The sequence below is a fragment of the Rhinoderma darwinii genome, chromosome 11 (assembly GCF_050947455.1).
Source record: "Rhinoderma darwinii isolate aRhiDar2 chromosome 11, aRhiDar2.hap1, whole genome shotgun sequence".
In the NCBI taxonomy this organism is placed as follows: domain Eukaryota; kingdom Metazoa; phylum Chordata; class Amphibia; order Anura; family Rhinodermatidae; genus Rhinoderma; species Rhinoderma darwinii.
Genome location: NC_134697.1, coordinates 35259528 through 35282378, shown reverse-complemented (window position 1 = coordinate 35282378; position 22851 = coordinate 35259528). Strand labels below are relative to the sequence as shown.

The 22851-nt window shown below is 43.9% G+C and overlaps 2 protein-coding genes across 5 annotated transcripts in view; one reads left to right on the top strand and one right to left on the bottom strand.

Annotated features, from left to right (window-relative positions):
• Window positions 1–139: 139 nt before the first annotated feature.
• On the bottom strand, window positions 140–22452 carry SLC68A1 (solute carrier family 68 member 1). 3 transcript variants are annotated; one of them, XM_075841063.1, is made up of 10 exons: window positions 22178–22452; window positions 17662–17737; window positions 17326–17560; window positions 13997–14076; window positions 12284–12733; window positions 9279–9396; window positions 8037–8133; window positions 6382–6553; window positions 4312–4505; window positions 140–4210 (listed from the first exon to the last, which is right to left on the bottom strand). In XM_075841063.1, the coding sequence occupies exons 3-10, from the start codon at window positions 17488–17490 to the stop codon at window positions 3957–3959; spliced, it is 1530 nt and encodes a 509-aa protein (XP_075697178.1). In that variant the 5' UTR covers window positions 17491–17560; window positions 17662–17737; window positions 22178–22452; the 3' UTR covers window positions 140–3956. The 3 variants fall into 3 exon arrangements, with proteins under 3 accessions (XP_075697178.1, XP_075697176.1, XP_075697177.1); XM_075841061.1 differs by lacking the exon at window positions 17662–17737; XM_075841062.1 differs by lacking the exon at window positions 22178–22452 and having other exon boundaries at window positions 17662–18157.
• C11H10orf95 (chromosome 11 C10orf95 homolog) overlaps window positions 22284–22851 on the top strand; it is a 32309-nt gene continuing 31741 nt past the window's right edge. For both annotated transcript variants that reach the window (XM_075841066.1, XM_075841065.1), the window contains exon 1: window positions 22284–22499. The gene's annotated coding sequence lies outside the window, so the exon portion shown is untranslated. The remainder of the gene's footprint in view (window positions 22500–22851) is intronic.

Genomic DNA, 22851 nt, shown 5'->3' with positions numbered 1-22851 from the left:
CCGATCCTGTACTGTGCACAAGTAAAATGGTGTCAACTGGTGATGCCCAAAACACATAAGAATCCTAAAATAAAATCTTATTCAAAAAAGTGTCATGTGATGAGTTATAGCTGGAGCGATGAACGAATTGACACCACACTGAAGAAAATAGACTTTTATTTTATGGCAAATCATGACTCACATGTGAACGTGGCAGTAACGGAGCTGGTCCCCAGCAATGGTGGCGGTCCTGAGATGAAATGAGGTACATACATTCATACTGCCAAATTTGGATGGCTGGAAAGTTCTGGAAGCGTCTGTAACAAGTGCTAAATTTACCATACAGTCCACGATTTGCATTGGTCAAAGTCTATATTAATTTTGGAAAAACTCTGGGCACCGTCTTCTCCCTACAAGAAAGCTGCACAGCATGGCAGCTACAACGTCCTGAAGAAGGCCGTCCTCTTAATTGAAGTCAATAAAGAAAAAAGACAAAAAACGGGCGGATATGATATGCTGCAGTTGAAACGATAGCATAGCCTGAAACCTGGGCAGTTTCCTGTATTGCGAGAGTGGGATTTTTCACGTTTTGTTCACTGCAATTTGACGTTTGGCTGCTGCGGTAAATTGACGCTAAATCTATACATGTTTTAGTGTGGTCATCTTTTTTGAGTGCTGTCAATGCTCATAGAGCATGTAACTAAACTATTATAAAACTTTTTACGGGGTCATAGTGACATGTCAGAAGTTTTGATCAGTGGGGACGAGAACATTGAGAAGCGCTCGGGTGTATGAGTCTGTATACCGCTCGTAAACTAAGCGGCACAGGATGCCACTTCGTCTCGGACCCCCACTGATCACTATGACATGTCAAAAGTTTTGTTACACTTAAACAAATAGAAGCTTGTTTTGCTCTGGGTTTACTTTAAATAAGGAACGCGTTTCTCCATGGTACAAGCTACCTTTTCCTATAGTGCTCAGGCAACTTTTTCTATTGACCAGCGGCAATAGAGTTTTGACAAAGGCCGGGTTGTGGCCGAAACGATACATATTTCTCGATTACATTGCCTGATACAAAAATTAAATCTTTTCTTTGGATATTTAACCGGTGGAGTGCTTGAGTTTTATCTGATCACTACTTTAAATGTGGGTCTGGGGCTATTACAAATATTTCAATCACCGTAAAACTGAATTATTCAAATGAACATTAGACTATAGAAAATCTCTTCAGCGATCAGTTGTAATCTGCGAGGGAACCTGAGAAGCCTGTTTATTTACCCTGCAGCACCACCACAGGCAAAATTAAGCATTACACAGTTTCCACTGAAATTAATGAGCTGTCTGTGTAATGCAGGGACATGTCGGTCCTTCAGAGTATGGGACACTCGGAGCCAGTAAAAGGATGTTGAAACATCTGATAAGTATTTCTACGCACCAGGGACACTATCACTACTCAAACATGATGTGATTCTCAACGCCATTGTCAAATTGGGAAGAAAAATAAATATTGCATTATATATGGCCGTTATTAGAGTTTGGTGGTATTCGCCAACAGTCTAATGGGGTTGGGGTCACAGCATATTTCTAGGAATTATTCGCTACTTATCTGAACATCGGGGAAATTGATACCGGCCATGCCATACAACGGTATTTTGCTAACTTGACCAACTTCTACCTGAATTTATACCTTATTACCATAAAAGATCTATAGGACTGATACAAATTCTGTTGACTATAAGAGCCTGTTACCATTGGGTATAAGTCTTCATAAAAAATGACAGATTAATCACAATAATACCTTTGTATTTAAGGCTGATACAACCAACACGATAAAATAAGGTCAAGTGCACAATTGGTAAAAAGGTTAAGACTAAAAAAGTAAAGAAAACTGTCAATTATGGATTTGCGTTATCCTATATTGCTCCAAAATGTCTATTTTTTAACACCAAGTCCTTTTTGAAGCCAAAATCTTGTTCTGATTAATCCCATAATATATCTTTATAGCAGTCCGAGCTTTTTATAATAAAGAGCTCTAAATCTGTGTAGTTGGAGCTTTTTGCATACTGGTTTATTACTAAGTTCAATGTACAAACCATATACAATAAACTCCACCTAATGGTGGCTGTGGGCAGGAAAGCCAGAATGTTATCATTTAAGTCTAGAACTAGCGCCACTCCTTTCCATGGGATGTGTCTGGTATTGCAGTTCGGTCCTATTCACCTGAATGATGAGCTGCAATACCTGGCACAGCCCTTGGACAAGAGTGGCGCTGTTTCTGGAAGAAAATACCCTGTTTTGTAATCCTTTAAAGTGTGTGTTACATATATGTTTCTAGAATACCTTTTCTTAAAGCGAAAAACCATTTACTATACAATTTCTTCCCCAAGCTGCCTTCCCTGTAAACATAACCTTTTTCATATTGTTTTTTTTGTGCTATATTTTCAAGCTTCCCATTTCCTTAGTGGCAGGTACTTCAACAAGCCTGTGTTCTACAGAGAGCCAGTCTATTCTATAGCAAATCACATGACCCTGTAATCATAGCTGCACATGTAGTTCTATGTACCCAAATGGTGGTCACTCAGACAGGAAGTCAAGTAGTTGCTAAGCAACCTTACCTCACACACTGCAGAAAACACTTACGTGGGAGCGACAACAACAGTTACGTGAGTAAGTGAAAACCCTGTGTAAAATCGTACATGTGAACGAGTCCTTCACATTTTACATAACTGCACAGCGGTAAAAGAATCACATTGATAAACTATAGCACCTGCTATTTTTATGGTGCATGACCCAAATTAAATTAGATCACAACTAAAGTGGTTTTGTCACTATAATGCATCTTCTGTGCTTGCATTTCAGGTGGATTACAAATATAACTACAGGTATTTAAGCCATGCGGATTCCTTACTTGCCAGCAAGTAAAAAAATATCACAGCAGACCCTAAAAACATTCATAGTATCTCCTTCACAGCTGCTATTTGTTGTCTCCTCTGCTACTAGTGGTACAGTCCATTTTTTAAAAGGACACTAAAATAGAAAAATAACAATGATATCCCCTATTCCTTGATGGTGTTCCGCCCGCATATGAAGCCCAAAGGGTGAAAAAAAACAAAAACAGTTCTATGTGTGATTCAATTATTTGGTCTCCCCTTCCAATTCTACTGCTGTCTGCAATAGAAATCAGATATCCTAAGCTCCGCCCTCTCAGTTGGGCCCCAGAAAAAAAACCGGAAGAGACCAGGAAGAGATGCAATTTTTTTTGTCTCTGACAAATTTTTGCAGAGTGACAAATAGGTAAGGCCGGATTCACACGAGCGCTGCGCATCTCGGGCATGAAAAACTGCAGAGGTGCATCCGCGCTCAGCGCTGCGGGACGCGATATTACGCATCCCCCATAGTTGAGAGTCTATGGAGGGATGCGCGAAAAGAACGGACATGTCCTATTTTCACACGGTCCGTTGAAACAACGGCTGTGTCTGAACGGCCACATTGAATTAGATAGGTCCGTGGGACGGCCGCTGTTTCAATGGCCGTCCCACGGACGTTTAACATGTTCGTGTAAATAAGGCCTAAGTGTGGGCTTTCTGGTTTTTCTTTCCTTTGAGGGTTAAGTGTCCCTTTAAATTATTCTACTATAATGGAATGGAATGGAAATGCTGTCCAAAGCATGGAGCAGGAATAAAATTGGCTCCTTTCATGTACTAAGATTATTGTGGCACATCAGAGTAATTGATTCTCATAGCATGCCCACCTAGTCATGATATTCGTCATGATATTTCCCTTTGGAAGGTCAGTTATTAAAGAACGTCAGCCCTTTCTTTAGTGGTGTAGTGACCAGTCCAGCACTACATGCCGTGATCACTGGCGGGTTAGCTAGGTCCGATATGTGCTGTATTCTCATACTGTGTGCCATGTTATGATACCAATAGGGATGTATTATAAAAGAATGATCGCTGCGAGATTTCCTGTACTGTCCTTCATATATTTTTGACATCCTGAGGAAGAGCATTTTGAGGTTGTGTCTGCCGATATGATTTCACAGCTAAGAGGCGATTACCACGTAGAGTAAAATGTGACCAGGTAAGAATCTGGAGGAGAGCACAGGTGATCGGGATGAATACCAAGAGATAAAAACATCCCTGCCGGAGAGTTGCTGTTACTACACGACTCGGATCCATCTGCCGCTCAGTATTTATATTATTCATTGGATCTCGCTGAAAGATGTCATATCCTACAACAAAACAGATACATGTATTACGTGGACACGCAGAAAAATATAAATAATGCTTCAGGACAGTTTCTTCTGATGACGTTGTACGGTTCTCCACTTACCTGTATAGACACACAGCAGCCATGTACCAATAAGCGGAGCCAAGGTCTGGCCTGGTTTGGTTACCAAGGCAACCATTCCAAACATTAACGCAGAGGCGGCCTGTTTTCTGCGGTTTAGCACAAAGTCTTCATCCACCAAGTCGGTGACCACCAGGTTCAGCAGTTTACAAGTCCCTTCAGTGAAAACACGGTTGCTGCAAAGAGAAGAAGACGCACTGCGGTTATTAGCCTGCGTTATGCGTAACTTAACCCAGTGGAGGTTACGATAAAACAACTCTGATGTCATTTATCTTCATCATGGAATCCATTGTAAGTCATAAACGACATCACTTTTAAAGAGACGCAAGAGGTAAAGGCTACTGCAGCCGCAACGCACCCCTCGCCCATCTTAAAGGGTTATTCCCATCTTGGACATTTATGGCTTCTCCACAGGATATACCATAAATGTCCGACTGATGCAGCTATCTCTAGAACAGAGACCCTCGTCCGACCACTGAGTAACGAGGTGACTGGCTTTTTCAGAAACCTGTTTCCTTGGCTCCCGAGTTCCAGAAACAGCGTAGCTACGCTGTTTCCATAACTCCCTTTCACTTCTATGGGAGTTGCGGAAACGGTGTAGAAAAAGCGCACTCGGCTGTTTACGGAAAACCTGGCCACCTCGTCAGTCAGTCGCTGGAGTCCAGTGACATAAGGTAGGACGGGGTCAGGGGGCCTAGTTCTAGAGATAGATGTGGGTTTCACCTCTGGGACCCGCACCTATCTGACATTTATGACACATCCTGTGGATATGTCATAAATATCTAAGATGGGAAAACCCCTTTGAACTTTTCAACCTTAGTTTCCTTCTAAGGGCCCATTCACACGAGCGTGAATAACGTCCGTATGCTGCACATGGAAATCGCGCATTGCACACGGACCCATTGATTTCAATGGGGCCGTTCACACATGCGTGAGTTTTCACTGAGCGGGAATCCACTGCGTGAAACTCTGCATGTCCTATATTAGTGCGTTTTCACGCACCTACGAGCCCATTAAAGGCAATGGGCGCGTGAAAGCCATGCGTCGCACACGGATCCACATCCGTGTGCGTTGCGTGATTTGCACGTTTTTCACGTGCAAATCAAAGGAGTCGGTAGAGATTAGAAGTGTGATTTCAATGTGTGACCCATATCACTGCTAATAAGTATAAAAAGTCTAATAATAATAGTCTAGTGGAGAAGATTTCTCAGGTCAAGCAGGGTCTGTCACCATGTGCTGTTTGGGATTACAGCCTGGCTAGAGGAATAACATTTTGAAACAACGGCCGCCACACGGACCTATATAATTAAATGTGGCCGTTCACATGGCCGTTGTTTCAACGGACCGTGTGAAGGGTCCGTGAGAAAATAGGACTTGTCCTATTTTTTCACGCTTCACGCATCCTTCCATAGACTCTAGTCTATGGAGGGATGTGTGATATCACGCCCCGCAGCGCAGAGCACGGATGCACATCGGTCGTGAAAAACGGATGCGGAACGCCCGTCTGAATCTAGCCTTAAGGTGATATTACAAGGCCCGACGTGGGCCGTGCAAACGATCGCCGATCAACGAGACAGCTCGTTGATCAGCGCTCGTTTGATCCTTTCACAAGAAGCCATGTATGGGAACGAGTGTGCGTTACTCTGATCCCCATACATTTCTATCATGTCGCAGCACGTCTCTGTTTACACAGGGGGATGTGCTGCTGGCAACGATAACAGTTTAGGCATTTAAAACTATGCAATCAGCCGATGAACGAGTGCTTGCTGGTTCATTGGCTGATCGTTGCCCTCTTTACACGGGGCAATTATCGGGAACGAGCTTTCTGTGAACGCTCATTTGTCCGATAATTGGCAGGTGTAAAAGCGCCTTTACCCCATTCTATTGTTTCCCACAGAAATAAGAGGAGCCAAGTGTCTGACCGAAGCTTATCTCAAAACCTTATTAAAATTCAGTTGAAACGAACATGCATGTTAATGAGTTGATAGAGAGATAGAGATAAATAGATCGGTATCTCTGTGAAACCTTAGCAACTATATTAATCACACAAACCTGGCTATAAATATACAAAGTAGATATATCTGGTCTGGTCCGGCGAGGAGCATGATGACACTGAGAGCCAGCTTCAGAATAAACATCCAGCGTACAACGCTGTAAACGCCATATTTCCGACACAGAGAGAGGAAGTACATGTTGTTTAAATGTGGAGCAATGTAGGAAATACCTGGCGAGAGGAAGGAAAAAGAACGTCATTTTTACTTTACAATATTTAATTTCCACACAGAAATAAAACAGTAACACCAAAGAACTAAGGGACCGGCCGACTAGATAGACGTGTACTCAGCCAAGCGTGCATGTTTATGTGTCGGGAAGAATAAGCGTTAGGCTACATTCCCACGAGCGTGACAGATTTACGCGCGGTGAAAACATGCGTAAATCTATATGCGTGCATTGCGTTTTTGCATCAGTGTGCTTTGCAAGTGGCATGCGGTTTTCACTCACTCGTAAGAACTTATTTTTTTTCTTTAATGCAATTGAGGCATAAAACACGGACAGCACATGGATGTGCATCGGTGTGCTGTCCGTGGTTTTCACGCACCCATTGACTTCTCGCTGCGTGAATGGCCCCATTGAAATCAATGGGGCCGTGTTCTGTGTGTTGTTTCAACGCACAGCCCATGGACAAGATTCACATTCGTGTATATGGGTCCTAAGTGTGAGGGCACATAGATCTACACTGGTACTGGTAGGGGAAGCTGGCAGGAGGCAGACATGTCGCCTGTGACAGATCCTCTTAAAAATAAGGCCCCTACATGTTATATATATATATATATATATATATATATATATATATTTGCTGTCATAAAGAGACATTATTAAATTATCGCTGAATATTCTTTAAATGGCCATCAATCATTCCAAGAACTCAGGTCGGTTGAACAGGCATGTTGTTTGAATAGGGGAGTGAGAGATAAGCGTCTATGAAGCCACTTATCTCCCAGGAAAACAAAAGACTAATCTATCTTGCTTCCCCTAGCGGAAGACATCTTGGGACAATATAGCTGTCCACACAGTCATTAGATTGTCAACGTCCTCCATCAAGATCCCTGGGATCTATTAACATATCTAATGTGCATGGCCAGCGTAAAGTGACAGTTGAATAACGAAAACCATTGACTTTAATGAGTTTACGTAATTTTGCCTGACAAAATAGCGCTGCTGTGAACAGGGCGTCAGACAGTGCATCAGAATCCGGGGCCTCATAACAGACATCAGAATCGAAGTAAATAAAGCAGGGTGTCACAACGGGTGAAGTCACTTGCCGACTTCTGCCCCCCCCTCCCTCCTCCTCCATATTGTAGCCAGAGGAGGGAACAGTGGAAAGAGGAGTATTCTTTTCTTTTTGGGCCCCCACCAGTGCTTAACCTACCCTATCGGAGTGGGTGGTAAGAAGACTGGACCGTCATTTTAAGACAGCACTGTATGGCAAGAACTCCTCCAGTGCCCCAACGTATTTTGTCTCGTTAGGTCTCTAATATTATACTATGATGGATCAAATTTTCTGGAGACCACATTTTGAAAGAATATCCAATCCCTTTGTTTTGTCACCACAGATGCATCATTTATTGGGATCAGTGCGTCTGGACAGTTTCTGTAATGTCAGGAAGAACAGAGTCGATGAGAGAAGTGAACAGGTTAAAACTTACCAAGTAAAAAAGACCCAGTAGAAATGGAGATTCTGTCAGATAACAAATGCTCCAGGAACAGGGGGAAAAAATTACTGTTGAAATGACAGTGAAAAACCTGCAAAACAATGAAGAAGCTTAGCAACACGTCCCTTTATATAGCAATGTAATGTATTCTGCCATAAAGTGAGCATCCGAGCAGAACATGAGGGGGGGGGGGGAGAAAAATAAACACCATGTGTATTCAGCGGATCACAGAGCTCCAGATAACAGTGCTATGGATACACTATACAGTAATGAGCCTCTGTCCATCAATGCAACAGCACCGGGCAGCCGTGCGCAGAATATGACATCTGCAACGCTGATCACTTCACCCTGGTCGGCTAGGATTAGGGCCTGTTCACATCACCGTTTGCTTTCCGTTCTGGGGTTCTGTCTGAGGTTTCCGTCGGGTGAACCCCGCAATGGAAAGTGAACCATACATTGACCTCAATGGTGACGGAAACATCGCTAATGAATTCCGTTCGTCACCATTCCGGCAGGTTTCCGTTTTTAAGACAGAATCAATAGCGGAGTCGACTGCGCTATTGATTCCGTCGAAAAAACAGAAACCTGCCGGAATGGTGACGAACGGAAATTATTAGCGATGTTTCCGTCACCATTGACAGCAATGGTGACTGAAACGGAAGCTGTGGTTTCACTTTCCGTTGCAGGGTTCACCCGACAGAAACCTCAGACGGAACCCCGGAACGGAAAGCGAACACTGATGTGAACAGGCCCTTACCAGCAAAACAGTTGTTCATAGATATCTGCAATCAGGGGGACAGAAGGATCAGGCATGATGGATTTTGACAGCATTGAGTTCAATGGTGAGGGAAATGGAAGCTGAGGTTTCTGTTTGCTTTCAGCTGAGGGGTTAACCCGCCGGAAACCTCCGATGGAACCCCTCAACGGAACACAGACGGTGATGTGAACACAGCCTTAGGTGTTGGCCAAGATTTGAGTCGCCAGCATTTATCTAGTATGCATGGCCATTAACTCTTAGAGATAATAAGTCTGTACATGATCAGCAAAAGTGTTGAAACCGATCACTCTGCCTGTGGTCACATTATAGTTTTATTACCATTTACGATGTAGACAGATGAGAAGTCAATAAGCCAGGTGTCTCTATGCGCCTAGGTGTGTCATATTTACTCTTTTATAATAATGATGAGGATGGACAATGCATGCCACTTGGTTAGTTCACAGAATGCTTTATCTTACCTGTACCAGGTTCATGCAGACAAACCACAGAAAATTTCTATGTCTTGATAGCTGCTTAATGTAATCTAGAAGGGTGATGGTTTTTTCATTAGAGTCCGAGGGTTTATCAACATATAATCTAAGGGAGAACAATCCATGTTAGATACTGCGTTCAGCTGCCAAAGACGGCATCAAGAAAGTATCAGCCTATAAGATCAAATAGGTAATGTATGCATTCACATTAAAAAGGGAGAAAAAAAACATGTATTAGTAAATTCAACTCACTAACATGACATTATTGGAAGTGCTGCCCGCTGCAAGAGAAAAACAGTAACATAAAAATTGGCCTTAAAGGGGTTATCCGGGAAGTGACATTTTTTTTTAGGGGCTGCAAATGAAATAAATAAAACGAAAAAGAAATACTTACCTATCCTTGCCCCCGGCGATCCAGGCGGCTCTGGCGGCAGTCCCGGGGGTTGTTTACATGCACGTAGAATGGGACCACTGTTGCCAATCAGAGAGCTCAGCGGCCATATGTTGTATTTCTGCCATTATCCCAGAATTCCGATTCTTCACCAGAGAGCACCACTGAGCCCCCTGATTGGCTGCAGCAGTTAAATGGTACTTGCTTGTAAAACAGCCACCACGACTGCTGCTGAAGCGACACCACTAGATCGCCGACGGCAAGGATAGGTGAGTGTTGCTTTTTTGTTTTATCCATTTCATTTCTAGACCGTAAGAAAAAATAACCCCTCGGATAACCATTTACACGGCCAGTTTGTAAGTACACTCGTTCCCGATCGTTGGATCGTGTAAACATGGCAGCGATCAGCCGACCAAGGAGCAAACACTAGTTTGTCGGCTGATTACATCTATTATACAGCCTTAAAAGTAATCATTGTCGGCAGCACATCTCCCCGAGTAAACAGGGGATGGGCTGCTGACAATTTGCAAACATCATGGGGACTGAACGATCATATTACCGATTGTTGACCCCCAAACAGTTTGCTTTGAACTATGACTTTGGCTATAGACTGATCCAAGCCGGTCTGTAGTGCGGACGCAGCGGACCCCATCAGTAGACTGCTCTGATGCTCCTTATGTCGGTGGAAACCTCTTACTCCTTTTTTAGCTTTATAGACATTACATTGGGGAGGGGGCATCCTGCTAAAATTTCTGGGATCTGCCAACAACCGTCCACAGGCTACGGCCCGCATGTCAGGACAAAGAAAAGGACTTCTATTTACTGGTGATTTAAGATTTTATGGGAAATTATTCAACAGGTTCAACTTGAACAATTGAGTTGCCTTTTTTTCCGTTTTGTTTCTGGTTGAGATAACAGATAACTTTGTAGTGAGAGACACACCTTATAAGATGTGTAGGAATTCCTTGGATGTTGTGCAAGACAAAACACCAGTTATTTATATTTAACCAAGCAGAAAATCATGACGATTATTAAAGGAGCAGATCTTAAGATGACACTTACAAGAGGGATGTACAATAGAGATGATTAACGTGTCACTTATAAGAACAAACTGACACGTTAACTTGTAGGATACGTTGTTATGGGGATCCATTAACCACTTCTTCCAGCACAGGCTGGCCCAGTATCACCATGCCTTTCAGATGTGTGTTGCTGTAATCCTAATCTCTTCTCAAAACCGCCTCATTCTTTCCATGCTATACTTAAAAGCTTATAACAAATAAGGGACATGTGAAACCCTTATAAGAACGCACTAGGGGTGTCGAGGTCTTTGTGTGGCACATTGTGTAAGGAATGTCCTAGGTCTCTGTGTAATTTCACTCAAGCATTGCGGTTTCTGTAGCGAAAAGAAGTGTGATCTCCTGTAGGTTAAATACAAATATAATAAGCGCAAAACAAAAAAGTCAATTTTGCTGAGCGCTCAAGAGGTTTATAGAAGCGCCTCATATACACCTGAAGGTGTGGTGCGGGGGTGGAATCAAACACGAGGCCTCAGTGGAAGATGATGATTAAATCAACACGGACGTGTGAGGTTTGGTTGGAAATTGTACCGACCATTCTTCCACTTCTCACACCCCAAGTTTCTTAGCGCTGCAGCCCCTTTGTTCTGGGGATCGGTAGTGATCCTGGTAGTTGGAGGCCTACTGATCAGGGAGTAATGGCATCTCCTAGAGCCAAGCCATCACTTCTTTCTGATGGGAAAAATGACTTTAATCTAGTTATAGAGCGATGAGGCAACAGGAGAAGTATCTCTACATAGCTAGGCACAACTGCCATTTAAAAAAGTCAGGTGACCGCTTCTGTGCTATTAATGCTCCTTAAATTCACACTCCAGTTTTTTGTTTTTTATTGAGGGGTCCCTGTTTGGAAAGTACACCCGGTAAAAGGTAGGGCAGGTCATCCTCATACCAGGCGCTTTGATGCCGAACTATCTTGTCCGATCCCAGCCGCCGTTATGTCACGTGACCACAATGAAGCTGCCTAATTCCTAGGTGTCTGCTGTGTGGAGCAGACACTGTAGTAATCGGTCAGTCACATTGCGGTCACGTGACATAATGGTGACCGGGAACAGATGAGATGGTTCGGCAGCAAATCGCTCGGTATGGGGATGAACTGCCCTTCTGATTACCAGGTATACTTTCCAAACGGGGGCCACAATAAAATAAAATAAATCACCGGAGTGTTCCTTTAAAAGGGTTTACACAGCATCGCTAGGATATGCGTTCACTTACTGATCATTGGAGTCCGACTGCCGGGAACCTTACTGATCCCTGGAATAATGGGGCCGCGGTGCTAGTCAATTGATGCAGTGCAGCTCCTTCAGAGCGAAGCTTTTGGACACCTCCTATGCCGGGAACGGCAACACAACCCTATTGACTTGAATGGGGCTATGTTGCAGTTTCCTGCACAGCGACTAGCCAGAAGGGCTAGCGATACAAATGCCACAACATTATCACATGAGAATACCCCTTTTAATATCCTTCCTTGCCTATATCATGGACACAGGCAAGCACAGTTTACTATATGACAGTGTTTCACTTACTCTTTTAATAAGCAATCCTGTCTCTCAGCGGCTTTTCCTCCTGTTTGGAAGCGTTTCCTGAGCAGCCATGTGGAAACTGTGAACCCAAGTGCAGACACAGCTGCGAGGATCACACAGAATATTCGAAAAGAGAAAAAGTCTTCTCTATTCCAAACTGTGTACGACGCAAAAACCGAGAGGGAGCCGATAGCACTGAATAATGAGCAGTGAAAGTTCAATCTCGTCCTCTCCTCTGCCGACACCGCAAGGTCTGCCAGCAAGGCATTATGGTTCAAGTCTACCATGGTGAGGAAGCTGTCATACAGACAGAGACAGATGAGGAACTGTAAACCTGGATGAGCCCATGACACCCAGAATGCCAGGAAAGAAAGTGCAAACAGTGGTCCATTTCTGCTCAATGCACCAAGCCTCTTCAGCACCACGTCAGGCGTTGAGATATCGACACTGGAGCTGGAAAACAAGAAATTACTTATCAGTCGCCTCATTGACGGCTTGTGGAAATCTTCTATATACTGTGCCTGTATGCAAAAGATTGACTCCAGTATATAGATACACAATTTCATAGATAAGTGAACTAAATGATATGCAATTCCATCATATCCTTACATTAGTTGTATAGCCAAACACATTAGATAACTGTCAGCAGACAGCTATTTATCCTGATCCCCATACAAAAGAACGCTCGGATCAGCAGAGCACGAATGTTTATAGCAATAGGGAGAGGAGAAACAGCCACTGCCAGATAGCAATAGCAGCGTCTTATTTTCTTGGGGAGCAAAGGATCGGGCACTTTAAAATCTAAAGGTGGACAAAACACCTTCAATAGCGGTCAGCAAGACAGCTTGGCGGAGCGTGTATGTGTTCTCAATGGGCAGAGCGAAATAAGCTGCTGGCAGACACCTCTGGTGGCGGCTTATCTCCCTTGAGAACAAAGGATCGGGCAAGTTAAAGTTCAAAATGCCCGATCCCTTTTTTTCCCTCCTGACATCTGCTGAGCGAATGTTGGCTGAACGTTTAATACACATTAGACAGTCAGTCAGTCCTGCCAAAATTGGCGGGTTCGGTCGATGTTAGTGGCCATTTTAACATGCCCGATCCTGCTATCCCTCAATGGTAGATATTGGAAGAAAATCCGGCTACCCTTATACTCGATTAGGCCAAAATTAGTGGGTTCAGCTAACTATAGTCTAATATGTATGGCCAATGTTAGAAGCATAAAGAAGCTAAAGTAAAGAAGCTACGGGGAAATAATATTCCTGAGGCTTCATGCACACGACCGTGCTCGTAATTACGACTCGTAATTACGAGCACGGGCGGGCACGGCCGGCCGCGGGCAGCCGGCCGCTTTTGCGAGCCGTGCTGTCATTATAAAGTATAGCAGCACGGCCCGTAAAATAGAACATGTTCTATTTTTTTAACGGCACGGGCACCTTCTCGTGAGAAAACGAGAAGGCTAACAAAAGTCTATGAGCCCGTTATTGCGGGTCGTAATTACGTGTGTTTTTACGGTCGTGTGCATGAGGCCTTACAGCTTTCCCCAGCACAGGTTACAGGTTTTCCACAGTCTAACCAGCACTTGTTTATATTGCTTTGTAAATGGCAGTCTAACGTTGATATCATGAGAAATTACTTTTCCCCGTGACTTATATATATTGGATACTATGGAGACTTTTGAATCGGCATGCATATTATTAGGTAATCAGTCAGACTTACTGTTTTGTGTTCAGGAAGATCCGGTCACTAAGCCATCCAAATAAAGGGTCGTTCAGGCTGTTCCAGATCAAGAAGACGGTCTATATTAAAAAAAAAAAGTAGTGTAATCTTATATTTAATCTGCTGTAGTGTAACAAAAACTACAAAGCAAGGTTAAACGTGCTCCAAACTTTTTTCTTTTGTAAATCCGGCTAAAACAAGTGAGAACATGTGGTGCTCCAACTTGAAGGATTTGTCTTAACGGTACAGCCAGGCCTATTAGAGCTTATGGATGTCATAAAAAGGAGTCCGCACTCCAGACCACTCTCTATTAGACAGAGCAGAGAGACATTGAAAAAGAGCAAAACCGGCTCTGGCGGATTTATCACAGCCATGTCTTACATTGGCCCCATTTCAATGTGTGGCTGTCCTCTGACCACAGCAAATTGCCAGGCGTTTCAGCAGCCGGACCCACAGAGATCGGTTGGCTACTAGCGTGTTTTTTTTTTATTTATTCAGGACACTGGCCATTATAGGATCATACATTATAATATTTATATATTGCTTTTATGTTACTAATATTCATGATAGACATGATCCCTGAACCCTGGATTTTGGGAACTTCGGCTGCATGGAGGGTGTTGACATGTGCTCCCTGCTGGGTCATCCATACAAGCTGTTCTGTATAGACAGGATATGTGGAAAACATCTATAGACAGCCTTGTAAATGTAGACAAGCAGGGGGAAGTCAGAGCACTGAATAAATGTAGTTACTTTAGCCCAGTTTACAAAAATGATCTATCATCTGTGTAAAGGGTGCAGCACCATGGACGGTGGGAGTACACAGCACAGCGGAAGTGAAGAAGGGGGAGCGGAGGCCGGTACGTTCTGTTGGTCGGCTATTTTTAGCTGCTTTTAATATCATAAGATTTTGCCGTTTCCTGAAAGATTTTCAACAACTGACCGTGATCTTCTTGTAGAACAGTTTCACCAGAAGCTGCTGTTTTTTTACATTTCTCCGTTTCACTTACAAAAGAACAACAAGTTTTTATGTAAGAAATGACAGAGTGACATGACACTATTATATATAAATGTTTGAAGACACAATTGTTTAGTTCCGCATTTTGTCACATGTTTGGAAACTCCCAACTTCGAAACTATAACCTATATAGCAACAAAGTATTCCAAGACAGCGATCAGCTTGGCCAAGTCTAGAGTAGGATTTGGAAGTGGCGGATATAGAATAAAACACTTGTAGTAATTTTTGAAGTTGTTTGGCCGCCCCGTATGTCTGATGGCTCCATAGAGAGAATACGGGCTGCTACAAACAGTGGTCTGTAGTCTGCAGACTGACTCTCAAAGCATCAGTGTGGAGTGTAAATTGTTATTATTCATATTGCTGTATATGGTGAACCTATCCCTTCAAGTCTATTGAGAGGAAAACCTTTCCACACATTCTGCTATTCGCCCCCTAGACATTGATGGTCTTTGATGTATTTAGAGCGAGTGTCAGGGTAACCAGGTGTTGCCATTTGGGTATGAAAGGCATGTGCTAAGTATACATCACAGAGATGCAATAGATAAATCACAGAGTCACAGTATTTCAGTGTTAGGAACACAGCACATTGTTCTCTGGGTCCATAAGACACAACTACAGTCGTCTGCTATAGAAGTGAAGTGGGAAATGCAAGTCATTAACAGGAAACACATGAGCGTCAAAAGGTAAAAAAATAAAAAATCCTATTGCTCTATTTGGATGGGTTTATAAAAACAAACAGGAAAATATTACTCAACAGACCTCTTTCTTTTCCACAGAATTCAGAAATATTAACAAGCATCAGCTTCCATCCATTCCAGTGCCTGAAATGCCAGCGACTGTGTATTTATGGGGTTGGGAGCCTACCTAAGCACCCACCCTTAACTGAATGCCATGGATCCTTCTGCAATATGACAATGTTAGCCCCCGGGCCCCCCTCTCAATGTCAGCTTTAGTACAACCAAATAGTCAAAACTGCATTAACCCCTCTGAGAATGCCAGCCACAGTTCTCTCAAACATCAACCACACTGCTCCCCTGGCCTCAATCAGATGAACGTTGTATAAAACAAAGGACAGCACACGGGCCTATCCAATTTATGGGGCTATTCAGACACCAGGGATTTTTCACTCAGCGTGTTACCGCTGCGTGAAACTCACTGCATGTCCTATTCTAGTCCGTTTTTGCGGATCACGCACCCATTGAAGTCAATGGGTGCATGAAAATCACGGATAGCACAGGGACGTCTTCCGTCTGCTGTCCGTGATTCATGCACCAGTTGCTAAAGAAATGCAGAGAAAAAAAAAATAAAAAATGTGCACCAAAACTGAAATGAAAAACTGATGCCACACGGAACAAAAACTGATGGCACACAGAGCTGCAACGTAGGAAAAACAGAGTTTATTGTTGACACAAAAGGGACACGTTCGTGTGAATCTAGCCTAACAATACCAACCACACTACCCCACTAACATCAGCTGCACTGCCCCCAGACTTCGGTCACACCCCACCTCTCCCGGACAATGTCGGTTGCACTGCTTCCCCATACGTCAGCCGCGCTGCCCCACGACAACGTCAGCCGCACTGCCCAGCGACCACGTCAGCCGCGCTGCCCCGCGACCACGTCAGCCGAGCTGCCACACGACCACGCCAGCCGCGCTGCCCCCCGACCACGTCAGCCGCGCTGCCACGCGACCACGTCGGCCGCGCTGCCCCACGACGTCAGCCGCGCTGCCCCACGACAACGTCAGCCGCGCTGCCCCACGACGTCAGGCGCGCTGCCCAACGACAACGTCAGCAGCGCTGCCCCACGACAACGTCAGCCGCACTGCCCAGCGACCACGTCAGCCGCGCTGCCCCGCGACCACGTCAGCCGAGCTGCCACACGACCACGCCAGCCGCGCTGCCCCCCGACCACGTCAGCCGCGCTGCCACGCGACCACGTCGGCCGCGCTGCCCCACGACGTCAGCCGCGCTGCCCCACGACAACGTCAGCCGCGCTGCCCCACGACGTCAGGCGCGCTGCCCAACGACAACGTCAGCAGCGCTGCCCCACGACGACGTCACCCGCGCTGCCCCACGACGACGTCAGCCGCGCTGCCCCACGACGACGTCACCCCCACTGCCCCACGACAACGTCAGCAGAAAAGCCCCACGACAACGTCATTACACAATACACAGCAACACAAAACTACAGCTCATTTTATTAATATCTATTCCAGATCTGACAACTTTGAAACAGTAACATACAGCTGCATAATGTGAATACTGAGCAATATACATTTACATATATACCCATCAGCTTGGTAACTAACCTCTCCAATCCAGAAGGACAGCTTGTCGATCTTGTAAACTGAAACAAACGTGTCCACGTAGTACAGAAGAAAAACATTGTGCAGGACGGAGAGGAAAAACGACAACGAGCCATACAGAACGGCTGTGGAGAGGTGGAAGAAACCTGTGGCCATTCTCAAACCCATGTTAGATTATTCAGGAATGGCACATCCTATGTCGGGTCATCAATACCACAAAATAACCACATCATCTGTCCTGCAAAACAAAGCCAAAGAGTATTACTAATAATAGTATCGTTCACCAATATCGAACCCCAGGACAACGGTCATTGTTCTCCCCATACAATTATTACGTACCTCTAATCCCTACATGTATACGAAGTACTTGTGAGCAGCGCACGTCACCTGGAATAACTCACTATCGTGTAGAAACCTGTTCAACAAGAACTTTTTTTTTTAACGATTATTAACATTTTTTGTTTAAAGCGAAATCACCGCCTGATGTAAAAAATGTGTACGTGTAGAATTTAGCTGGGAGGATGAGGAGGATGAGGAGGACGGCGTGTGGGAAGGATCATCATTTCCTGGTCTATGAAGGCGGAGATGATAAGGAGTATACATCACCACATAGGGATAGATTTGCTACTGGTTACAATTGTATTTCTTTTTTGCATTTCTGTGAAAATTCCAGCAATCGCTGCTACTTTGATAACAGGGAGAACAATGTTACTTTATAGAGAGAAACTACAAATATCTAAACTTTCAGCTTTTAGAAATATACACCTGCGAGGGGGATTCTCCAGCCCGAACAAGCACGGATTTCAGAAGAACATGAGGGCATATTTACCCGCAATAATGTACTGCGGGGGGTGAGCGAGTATGGAATTTAGTGCTGATTGAGGGATGGGTGCAGCTACTGAGATATAGCGTATAAGGAAATAAGCACTAGTTCAGACAGTCATGTCAAAAAGTAGAAAATTGTGTTTTATATTTTTTCAATGTCGATTGACAGAAAACAAATGCAATAAAATTGGCAAAAGTGAATAAAACATTTCACCCATCTGAAGTTTAGAGTCCTGGAAATGTTCTGGTGAGAATTCCATCATAGTCTTCTCAGTTAGATCCAGGACTTTCACCGATAGCAGAGTCACCACGCGTGGAGGATTGGCGTCTGACAACACCTGTGCAACGTTTCGGGGGACCGCCCCCTCTCAAGCATACCTGTCAGACGTTCCGTGCTCGTTTAAATAGTGATCGACTAAGGTATGTGTAATCAGTATAATATATAACATTTTGCAAAAACGAGCATGGAACGTCTGACAGGCATGCTTGAGAAAGGGGGCGGTCCCCCGAAACGTTGCACAGGTGTTGTCAGACGCCAATCCTCCACGCGTGGTGACTCTGCTATCGGTGAAAGTCCTGGATCTAACTGAGAAGACTATGATGGAATTCTAACCAGAACATTTCCAGGACTCTAAACTTCAGATGGGTGAAATGTTTTATTCACTTTTGCCAATTTTATTGCATTTGTTTTCTGTCAATCGACATTGAAAAAATATAAAACACAATTTTCTACTTTTTGACATGACTGTCTGAACTAGTGCTTATTTCCTTATACGCTATATCTTATCTAAGAGGTTGAAAGCACCTCTTGTTGCACTGCCCCACCCACAGGTTAGTTCACTATTAGGCTTGGTTCACACGACCTATTTTCAGACGTAAACGAGGTGTATTATACCTCGTTTTACGTCTGAAAATTGGGCTACAATACGTCGGCAAACATCTGCCCATTCATTTGAATGGGTTTGCCGGCGTATTGTGCAGACGACCTGTAATTTACGCGTCGTCGTTTGACAGCTGTCAAACGACGACGCGTAAATTGACTGCCTCGGCAAAGAAGTGCAGGACACTTATATGCAGGGCACTTCTTTGCCACGTAATTTGAGCCGTTCTTCATTGAACTCAATGAAGAGCAGCTGAAGATATACGAGCGTCACAGCGAGGAGGAGCATTTACGGCTGAAACGACGCAGCTGTTTTCTTCTGAAAACAGGCTGTCATTTCAGCCGTAAATCACAGCTAGCGTGTGAACATACCCTTAAGGTCAGAAACCTCATACCTACAGCTACTGAGATACCACTGGTGCCCACTGGCACTGCGGAGATCTCTAATAAATAAGTTGTACAATGTGTTAAGTAAAGGCCCTTTTACACAGGCCGATTATCGGCCGATGCAGCGAGCGCCGATCAACGAGACATCATTGATCAGCGCTCGTTTGCTCTTGTCACACGGAGCTATGGATGGGGACGAGCGGTCGTTATTCCGATTGCTCGTCCCCATCCATTATTATCATGTTGGCAGCGCGTCTCCCTGTTTACACAGGGAGATGTGCCGTCGACAATGATAGTATTTAAAGTGTAGCTAAACGTTTGACAAACCTCTGACATGTCATAGTGACATGTCAGAAGTTTAGATTGGTGGGGGTCTGAGCACTGAGACCCCCACCAATCGTTAGAACGAAGCAGCTGCTTCGTTCTAGCGATTGGTGGGGGTCTCAGTGCTCGGACCCCCACCTATCCAAACTTCTGACATGTCACTATGACATGTCAGAAGTTTGTCGAACGTTTAGCTACACTTTAACTTTTTTAAAACAATACGACCAGCAGATGATCGAGAGTTTGCTCATTCATCCGCTGATCGCTGCCTTGTTTACACAGGGCAATTATCGGGAACGAGCGTTATATGAACGCTTATCTGCCCGATAATTGTCCAGTATAAAAACCCCTTAACAGCTGGGAGTGCCGCACATTTACGGTGCAGAGTTTTTAGTGGTTATTGGACATGGTAAAAGAAAATTTGGCCAAGGATGGGGGTGCCGTTAAATAATAAATGACCCATTACTCACCTGATAAATCCCCTGTCATTCCAACACTGCTGCTCAGGGGGTCATCGCCAGTCTTTATTTACTGTACTGCAGCAATGACGTGTCTGTATACCCACGTGATCGCTGCAGCCAATCACTGACCTCAGTGATGTACGACACAGACCGCTAGAACGGCAGGGGATTTATCAGGTGAGTGATGGTTCTTTTGCTGTTTTATGGCATTTCTTCCCTTGGCCATTTTTTCCAATCTCAGAAAAACCCTTTAAACTGCTTTTAGCAGCATTTCAAAACCATGCCAACTTGCAAGTTGGCAGCGTGTTGACCAAACCAAACACATTTAAATCATGTGCTTCACCTGTTCAAAAACCGAAAAGGAAAACTTCTAATAGGTTGAATCGGTCGGATTATAGAACGTGTTCACAGATTTAGGTGACGCTGATGACCGCTCAGTAATGACGGACGTGGTGACTCTTTAATTACACGTCGGCATTTGTGGAGAGGCGCTGATCGTCTATGTAGCTGATGCTGATCGTCTATGCAGCTGATGAATGACACTATACACAGATGAAAGTCGAGCTGACAATAGCCTATGATGAGATTATCTAGTAAAGTTTTGAGTATTGTCACATGGGATCGTTTATTACCCTGCCTAGAGCCCATACCAACCGTGTGAGATGTTTTAAAGAAGAAGATTACATAGGTCTCTAAATCTGGCTCGGAGCCTCTCCCTTTGAAGAAAAAAATGGTCAAACAGGTTGGATGTTAGTCCATCTGAGCCTCAGAGATCGCCGGTTGCAGCAGAGACCTCAGCGGGCTTGATATGTCATCGCTACAGTCAGTGATTGGCTGCAGCGGTCACGTCATGTCACATCATCTTTGGTGCTGAGTGAACAGAGACCCGGTGGTGACCAGGGAAGCGTCGGCACAGGAGAGGCAATATTATTTTACACCATTATACGCAGTTTGTAAAAAATTTCATAGGGTTGGACTACCCCTTTAAGGACGCAGCAATTCTTTTAATTTTTTCTTTATCACATTTTGTTGGGCATAACGTTTGTATTTTTCAGTTATTGTAGCTTTGTGAGGCTTTCACAGGACATATACATTACACTATTTACATTATTTTTCAGGGGTATTTTTACAACATTTACCATGTAATTAAAATAAATAAAAAAATAATAATATTATATATATATATATATATATATATATATATATATATACACACCTAGTATAAAAATGTTCTCTGTGGAATAGCCAAACATGTATATTTGTTTTATGTTTGATCACTTTTATTACATCAAAAACTATTTTTATAGAATATTTCATTTTAGATAGATAATATAGGATAGATAGATAGATAGATAGATAGATAGTAGGACATGATATAGATAGATAGATAGATAGATAGTAGGACATGATATAGATAGATAGATAGATAGATAGATAGATAGATAGATAGATAGATAGATAGATAGATAGTAGGATATGATATAGATAGATAGATAGATAGATAGATAGATAGAAGGACATGAGATAGATAGATAGATAGATAGATAAATAGATAGATAGATAGATAGATAGATAGATAGATAGATAGATGATAGATAGATAGATAGATAGATAGATAGATAGATAGATGATAGATAGATAGATAGATAGATAGATAGATAGATAGATAGATAGATAGTAGGATATGATATAGATAGATAGATAGATAGATAGATAGATAGATAGATAGATAGATAGATAGATAGATAGATAGAAGGACATGAGATAGATAGATAGATAGATAGATAGATAGATAGATAGATAGATAGATAGATAGAAGCTTCTGCATAAATCCTACTAAAATAAAAAGAAGGAAATGACATGGTGATTACGTGTAAATACAAACGTGGCTGCCGGGAGGGACAGCTAGGGGAATGGGCACTACAGGTACCAGGCTGTGCCCGGATAAACGCTGGGTAATACAGCAGATGCCACTTACTTCTCCCCTGGACGCTGCAGCTCCTCGACCGCCGGATGTTTTCTCATTTCCTCCTTTTCATAGCGAGAACAGAGCCCCGATGGAATCGATAGCCGGGCGCCGGGTTGTTGCGGCCTAGTGCGTGCTGGAGGGGGCGCTGTGGAGCGCTATGAGGAGGCTGCGGGCATGACGCGGTGCACGGAGCATACATGGCTGCCACGGTGGCACAGCTGGTCGCTATGGACGCACGGTCCTCTCAGCTGTTGCATTGTATGTACAGAACGCTTCTCACTGACTGGCAGGACGGCCCCTGCTCTGCAGACTGGTGTGAGCGGCACGGCGGGTACAAATGCTTTATTCCAGATCCTCAATTGGACTCTTTCTGTGCTATGGGCTTGATTATTTATTTATAATCAGCCACAAATGCCCAATAACATTGCCAGCCACATTCGGCTCCATAAATGCCATTGTGCCACCCACAGAGGTCCCTGTAAATACCCAGCTACAAATTACCTCTTTAGCACCATCTGAGACTAAGTTTGGTCGCCCTGGCGCGTTACCATGGCTTCTCAGTTTTGTGCCACTGACTGTGAATGCCAATGCAGAGAGTTTCCGCTGACTGGCAATTTAAAGTTAACCCCTGCAATCTTTTCAATTCATTAAATCCAAGGGCTTGTCCACTCGTAGTGGAATTG